Source organism: Crinia signifera, chromosome 5 (assembly GCF_055691185.1).
Source record: "Crinia signifera chromosome 5, ASM5569118v1, whole genome shotgun sequence".
NCBI classification, from domain to species: domain Eukaryota; kingdom Metazoa; phylum Chordata; class Amphibia; order Anura; family Myobatrachidae; genus Crinia; species Crinia signifera.
The window spans coordinates 7812509-7821100 of NC_139221.1; the positions used below are offsets into that span (position 1 = coordinate 7812509).

The 8592-nt window shown below is 42.7% G+C and overlaps 1 protein-coding gene across 1 annotated transcript; it reads right to left on the minus strand.

Annotated features, from left to right (window-relative positions):
• Window positions 1-2116: 2116 nt before the first annotated feature.
• Window positions 2117-4063, minus strand: LOC146079833 (zinc finger MYM-type protein 1-like). Its single transcript, XM_083186471.1, has one exon. The coding sequence runs from the start codon at window positions 4061-4063 to the stop codon at window positions 2117-2119; it is 1947 nt and encodes a 648-aa protein (XP_083042597.1).
• Window positions 4064-8592: the final 4529 nt, after the last annotated feature.

Sequence of the window (8592 nt, forward strand, 5' to 3'; positions counted from 1 at the left end):
CAGTCCCAGGCCTCACACTTTGTGATGGCAGCCCTGCCTCTGTCCTCCCTGGGCTGTGAGCACGGAGAGGGAGGTGGAGACATTTGTGTCATTCAGCCACCCTGCTGCCCCGGCTCATTGTATCTGCTGCCTAACGTTGGCCAGCTCCGCCAGGCTGTATGTCCATGCCAGATTAGTTATTGCAATCAAAAATCAAGCAAGGCAAAGTAGCCCAAGCAGGGAAAAAGCCACAATAAACCAAAGTAAAGTTAGTTAAGTAAGGGGCATTACAGTGTGGGCAACCTGTATCAGGGTGGCAACAAACAACAGGATTTAGTGCCATCAAAGATGGTTTAAGTAAGAGAAGGAAAAGCACATGAGGACAGAGGGTCCTGCCTGTGAGAGCTTACATCCTAAGACAGACAGGGGTGACACTGATGAGGTATATGGGACAGAGGGTCCTGCCTGTGAAAGCTTACATCCTAAGACAGACGGGTGACACTGATGGGGTAGATGGGATAGAGGGTCCTGCCTGTGAGAGCTTACATTCTAGAGAGAAGGGGCAGACAGACAGAAGTGACACAGATGGGACAGAGGGTCCTGCCTGTGAGAGCTTACATCCTAAGACAGACAGGGGTGACACAGATGGGGTAGATGGGAGAGGGTCCTGTCTGTGGGAGCTTACATTCTAGAGAGAAGGGACACAGATGGGGTAGATGGGAGAGGGTCCTGTCTGTGGGAGCTTACATTCTAGAGAGAAGGGGTGACACAGATGGAACAGAGGGTTAGGAGTAGAGTTGGTGTGGTACAGAAATGAGTCTTGAGAGTCCGTTTGCAGGTTTAGGTAGCGGTGGAGGGGTACAGGGTCTTGGAGTCAACCCAATTTAGGCTGACAGGAATTGGGTCAACAGGCCTTAAATCGACACCTGAAGTAGGTTGATGTGGCTAAGGTCAGAAGGTTGACACATGCATTAGGTCGACACTGGGAAGGTCTACAGTCAAATGGTCAAGGACACTGCCTCGCCATGCTTCGGGCACCGTGCCCCGCTACACTTGGCACACTATTTTATTCTCCCATTCTTAGCCATGTCGACCTTCTGTGATCGATTCAATGCATGTCACCTAATGACTGTGGAGAACCTGAGAGAGAGGGACAGAATTCCAGAGATAGGGAGCGGCACGACTAAAGTCTTGGAGGAAATTATCAGTTGGCAGGAAAGCCGGCGTGAGCGGAGAGGACGGGTCAGAGAGGTGAGTGAGAAGGACGTGGGAGAGGTGAGTGAGATGGAAGTGGGAGAGGTGAGTGAGATGGAAGTGGGAGAGGTGAGAAGGAAATGAGAGGGTGGAGTGAGACGGACGTGGGAGAGGTGAGTGAGAAGAAAGTGGGAGAGGTGAGATGGAAGTGAGAGGTGAGTGAGAAGGACGTGGGAGAGGTGAGTGAGAAGGACGTGGGAGAGGTGAGTGAGATGGAAGTGGGAGAGGTGAGTGAGAAAAGTGGGAGAGGTGAGTGAGATGGACGTGCGAGAGGCGAGTGAGATGGACGTGCGAGAGGCGAGTGAGATGGACGTGCGAGAGGCGAGTGAGATGGACGTGGGAGGGGCGAGTGAGATGGACGTGGGAGAGGCGAGTGAGCAGTGGTGTAGCTAGGTGCCATGGAGCCCGGAGCAGGGGCATATTTCGCGCCCCCCCCCCCCGGTAATTAATTGGGGGCGTGGCTAACATGGGTTGGCATGTTACATTTGAAAAGAAAAAAACGTAAAAAAAATCTAAATGGATGAAAGGGTCCATTCTTTTTTATTATGCAGAAATACAATAAAACAGTGAGGTGCAGTAACAAGAAATACAATAACAACAGTGAGGTAGTAGTATAAATGGGCTCAAAACAAAGTGTGAACAGTTGTTTATAACATTTTTTATAAAAAGCTAAATCACAAAGAACCCCATAAAAGCAAAATCTCCAAATCTTTCCAAAATACAGTAATATAATAAGTTATGAAAATCTCTACGTGTGTTGGCCCGTTAACATTAAATGCAGTTAATCTTTTAAATATTATTTTCAAAATAAATTACTTTTTAAATAACTAAACTCCGAGTCTCCAGTCCCTTAAAACAGTGGTCAACACATGGATATACATATTTATGTCAACTTAATCTTTCTTGCTTTGGCAGCCGCAAATGTATCGATTATTGAGTCAAAGTTTATTGTTTCAGCAGTCTCATGTTCAATTGAGAGGATGCTTAAGTTGGATAAGCGGTCTTGTGCAGTGGTTGTTCGGAGATAGTTCTTTATAATTTTTAACTTGCTAAAAGAACGCTCACATGTAGCTACTGTAACAGGTAAGGTGAGAAATATACGAATGGCAGTAGTGATATTGTTGAACGAATCCTGGAGTTTGTGTTGATATATATTTTGAAGGAGCTGGAGTGGAGTAAGAGAGTGGAGATTTGGAAACACAACCTTTCCATAGCTCTGGAACGCTTCTAGTTCACTTAACAGCTCTTCAGAATCAACATCCTCTTTATACTTCTCACAAAACTGTTGTGCCTTCTGTTTTAGCTCTTCTTTTGTCAGTGAAGCAATTTTGGCTCCATGTAAAAAAGCAAATGTCTTGGACACAGACTGCATACCTGAAAATCTCCAATCCAACTGGCTTAAAATGGCATCCATGATTTCGAGAATTGACCTTCTTAGAGACTCCCTTTCAGTAGGCTCTGGATCATCCTGTTGTTCTGATGAGGATTCATCAAAATGTTTTTTTCTTTTGTAGAGTCTTTTCTTCGAAAATGTGGCTGGCAGACCAGTTTGGTCACAGATCTTCTCTGCTTCAACCAGCCATCCATCAATGCTAGTTTCGTCACGCATTGCCTGTATTGAAGCGGTCAGTCCATGCAAGTGTGATGAGCACTCATCCACCGAAATATCCTGTCTTTGAACCACCTTATTTATCCTATCTATAGCATTCAATATTTTGTTCCACACCACCATCAGAACAATAAATTTAATGGATTTAATTTGTTTGGAAAGACCTCTTGCCTCTGATGTTGCTTCTGGAGAAAATGAATTGCTGTTTCGGATTTCCTCACAAGCAGCAATGATGCCCTTAAACTCCTTGCAAAGTGCATGTACAGCTTGGGCACGACTCGACCACCTTGTATTGCTCTGAGCCTTAACAGTGATGGATACATGCTCTTTAAGCAGACTCCATCTAGGAGGCGAGGAAGAAAAAAACACAAATAGCCTCTGCACTGTACAAAAAAAATCTGACATCATAGGTGAAACAGCCGCTGCATGTGTTCCAACCAGGTTTAATGTGTGAGCTGAGCAAGGAACAAAGGTAGCTAGGTTATTTATGTTTCTGATTCTTGCTTGCACACCCCTGTAGGCTCCTGCCATGTTGCTGCCATTGTCGTATCCCTGACCACGACAGTTCATGATGTCCAGCCCATCTTTTTCAATTTTTTTAAAAATTTCTCCTGCAAGGTCTTCCCCAGTCTTCGCAGTGGTGGCTATGAAATCTATAAAGCTTTCAATAATTTCACAGGTGCCATCTTCAGTACAGTGAACATAACGAATTATTTGAGACAGTTGGTCAGTGTGAGATATATCCGGCGTACTGTCAAATAGCACTGCATAGTATTTTGCTGTTTTAATTTTCTTCAGATTTGTGTTCCTCACTTCACTTCCAAGTAAGTTGATGAACTCATTTTGTATCTCAGGAGACAGATAACTGACTTGGTTCTTCTGATGTTTCTCTAAGTGAAATTTTACAATTGGCACATGCTTGGATATCCGCTTCACATAACTAAGAAAGTTACCATCTTTTCTGTGGCCACGCAAAGCTAAATTATTCTCTGCCAAATACATTATGGCATCAAGGATGACTCTCAGAAACTCTCTCCATTTTTGTGCTTCACTTGCAATAGATTTCTGCAAGTCACAATCAATTCCAGATGCTTTTGTAATCCGGTACTCCAACTCCCTCCATTTACATATATTTATTTTGTGTGTTGGGGAACATTCATGTTCCTTTATGCCCCTGGAAACATGGCTCCAGTCTTTGTATCCTGTCATGGAATTGGCCATCGCTGAAACTGACTGCAGGCCAACCTTGCCAAACAAAAGGCACGGGAAACAAAATATAGCATTTGTTTTTCCATATACAAGCCATGCCCTTTCCGACATTTCACCGTTGGCTGACTGTTTGGTAAACCAAGTGCTGCAAAATCCTCTCCCGCTATGCTTACTCTCATTCATAGCCACTAGACTTTTGTTCTGTTGTGGACCAATCTGGACCAAGATGTCACGCAACTTATTTGTAATCGGATTAGGCCATGTTGTTGGATCTTTTATATCAATAGATGGACTAATTGCAGCTAGAATGACTGTAAAGTCTACATTTTCAGAGATCGCTACATCATCAGTAGGAGCAGCCTGTATGGGGGATGCGGAAGCCTGATCAGTGACTAAGTGACCTTCCATGACCAAAGTGTGTTCAGAGATGGAAGCTGGCATGGTAGGTAGGCACACTTCACTTGCCACAATGTGCTCATCAGAGACAGATGTTTCATTGGCAGGCAAACTGGCTGTACTGGCAACAGCATGCTGTGAGGGGGCACCGCTGCTTGAAGCCTGGACCATCACATCCTCACTCACTATAGTATTTTCTATACCTTCACTATCCTGGTTGTCAGGAGGGTTCGCTTTTCTAAACCATTCATTCATTGAGCCAGACATCACTTTGTCTTGCTCTTTTCGTATTTTTGTTTTTTTCCTGTAATAAGAACCCGATTTTTTCTTTCCGGACATCTTTAGAATATCTGACATGATAAAAATAATAGATTACATACTAAACTAAACTAAATCTTAGTATTTTTTGATAGTGTCAAAATGGGGTTCGACACAGCAAACAGAGACAGTGGAACTTGGCCTTACTTACAAGAAAATATGACAGGCTACATTGGCTTTTGAAATGTTTTGACAGACTATATCCTGATGAAATGGCCACTGGGCCATGAAAAGTTGATGAAGACTTTGTCTCGTGTAATGTATCAATGCATAATTAAAAATAAAACAGCAATTGTTTATTACTAAACGTGGCATGCCGTCTATTTTTTGCCACGTGCAAAATAAGTATTGCCTATCTATCTATCTATCTATCTATCTATCTAGAAACACTTTATATCCGGTTTTCAAACAACCTTGAGAATAACTTGCACAGGTGCCCCCATGAACTAGAACAGTCGCAAAGCTGTGTACTATATATATATATATATATATATATATATATATATATATGTATATGGGATGGGGAACCTCTGGGCCTCCAGCTGTTGTTGAACTACACATCCCAGCATGCCCTGCAACAGTTTTAGCATGGCCCAATAGCAAAGCTCTTGCAGGACATGCTGGGATGTGCAGTTCAACAACTGTATATATAAACAAGAGCCATGATGAACGTGGCAACACCTGTCAGTTTAAAATGTGTGTATATATATATATATATATATATATATATATATATATATATATATATATATATATAACTACGAAGCAAATGCGGCACTAGGAGTCTGTGTAAATAATTGTATTTAGCACAAAAAGTGGGTCTCATAGTCCGACGTTTCGGGGTGTACAAACCCCTTCTTCAAGGTGTAATAGAGAGTGGAATAGAGAAAACACCACCTCCATTCGTGCTGCCGTGGCGTTGTCCAGGGAGTGGAAGCCGTCACTGCATGATTGGAGGTGGTGTTTTCTCTATTCCACACTTTATGGGATATAAGGTAAGCACAGAACCAAGTATATTTGTTATCACACTTTGAAGAAGGGTTTGTACACCCCGAAGCATTTGCTTCGTAGTTATGCTTCCTTTTTATGAATGCACATGAGCAGTTGCTAAGTAGTGGAGTGATGGACCGTCTGGTAAATTATATACACACACACAGGAGGCCTAGGGCTTATGGCAGGGCCCATAGGAATAAGGCGGCACTCCACGGATTTAGTATAAGTCCAAAAGGGTTTCTATGTAAAATTCAATTTTCACCTGGGCCTCAGTTGACAGACAAGCACTTAGTGTGTTTATTGAATTTTACATAAAAAACCTTTTGGACTTATACTAAATCTGTGGAGTGCCCCTTATTCCTATGGGCCCTGCCATAAGCCCCAGGTCTCCTGTCTGTTGCATAGTTTGAAGGAAGGGACCTCAGTTCTATCCATTCGTCCGGAGTGCGTGCATATATATATATATATATATATATATATATATATATATATATATATATATATATATATATAGTGGAGGAATATGTGGCACTCTCAATCTTTACAAATGAATACACTATCCAAGTGCAGTAAAAATTACTACTGCACTTGTATAGTGTATTAATTTGAAAAGACAGAGAGTGCCACATCTTCCTCCACTATATACAATCACTTGTGAAGGCACCTGGCACAGCATCAACAATCGTTTAATTTGGAGTGCCGGACACTTGCAAACTATACACATACAGATAGAGATGAATCGTCACTCCCTGTGATATACAGTCAATAGCATCGGGTGCCTACCGCAATAACAGGTGGATACAGATAGGGCGGCAGCATGACTCCAGAGGTCACTTTTAATAGTACATTATTAGCCACAACGCATAAGACTTATGTGTTGTGGCTAATAATGTACTATTAAAAGTTCCATGAAAAGACCTCTGGAGTTACGCTGCTGCCCTATCTGTATCCGGGAAACGGTCATCTATCAGAAAACACTTAGGTCGACAGTCATTAGGTTGACCCCTGAAGGTCGACTGGCCCCAAGGTCGACCTTACAGGCCAGTCGACCTAATGACTGTAGACCTAAGTGTGGTCTGACAGATGTACGGATTCCCTGTATCCATACATATATGTTGTTACCCAGTTTATTTTTCACGGTCTACTATTGTAAAGTGCAACGGAATCTGCTGCGCTGTATAAGACGCTGTAACGGAATCTGCTGCGCTGTATAAGACACTGTAACGGAATCTGCTGCGCTGTATAAGACACTGTAACGGAATCTGCTGCGCTATATAAGACACTGTAACGGAATCTGCTGCGCTATATAAGACAACAAAGGTTTGCAGCGCTAAAAATTAAAAGTTGATAATTAATAAAAAACCAATTGGCAGTTGGATTGACTCCACAGTTTTATATAAGAAAAATGATCATATCAATTTAATAGGCCACATGGCCACACATAGACATAAAATATTAATAAAAAGCATGGGTATGGTGGCAGAATGGGGATAGACTGGGGTAGCTGTCCGTTCCTATATTGCCTAGATTGATGTTGTTAGGACCGCCTTTAATGACCAGAGCAAATATATATAATTACCGTCCACTTTGCTCACTTGAGGGGAAGAATGGATCATAACCATTATACCTTTGATAAAGCTTGTTACAAGCGAAACGCGTCAGGTGGACACTTATTCTTGGATGCAGAAGCAGGAGCACTGGCTCTACCTATTCCTCTTTCTCTGCCAATTCAACTGCCCGAACCAGCCTAAAAAGGACCCAAGTACCAGTATTTCTTCAACACCAAGTGGCAAGCCCCACTCCACGCTCGATTCAAAAGGGACTTTGGACATACCAAGGGAAATTCTACTCCATCAGGATCCATTCTTCCCCTCAAGTGAGCAAAGTGGACGGTAATTATATATATTTGCTCTGGTCATTAAAGGCGGTCCTAACAACATCAATCTAGGCAATATAGGAACGGACAGCTACCCCAGTCTATCCCCATTCTGCCACCATACCCATGCTTTTTATTAATATTTTATGTCTATGTGTGGCCATGTGGCCTATTAAATTGATATGATCATTTTTCTTATATAAAACTGTGAAGTCAATCCAACTGCCAATTGGTTTTTTGGTTTTTTATTAATTATCAACTTTTAATTTTTAGCGCTGCAAACCTTTGTTGTCTTGTATTGTTTGTATTTTCAGGTTTGACATACCTGAGTTTATTGCAGCTGCTCTTGAGTGAAGCAGGTCAGATCTAGCGCCCCTAGGGTATCCCTCCCTTGCCTCACAGCAAGAAGAGGAACCCAATTTCCTTTTTAATTTTGCGCTATATAAGATGCTGTAACGGAAACTGCTGCGCTATATAAGACGCTGTAACGGAATCTGCTGCGCTATATAAGACACTGTAACGGAATCTGCTGCGCTGTATAAGACGCTGTAACGGAATCTGCTGCGCTATATAAGACGCTGTAACGGAATCTGCTGCTCTATATAAGTCGCTGTAACGGAATCTGCTGCGCTATATAAGACGCTGTAACGGAATCTGCTGCGCTATATAAGACGCTGTAACGGAATCTGCTGCGCTATATAAGACGCTGTAACGGAATCTGCTGCGCTATATAAGTTGCTGTAACGGAATCTGCTGCGCTATATAAGACGCTGCAACGGAATCTGCTGCGCTGTATAAGACGCTGTAACGGAATCTGCTGCGCTGTATAAGACGCTGTAACGGAATCTGCTGCGCTGTATAAGACGCTGTAACGGAATCTGCTGCGCTGTATAAGACACTGTAACGGAATCTGCTGCGCTGTATAAGACACTGTAACGGAATCTGCTGCGCTATATAA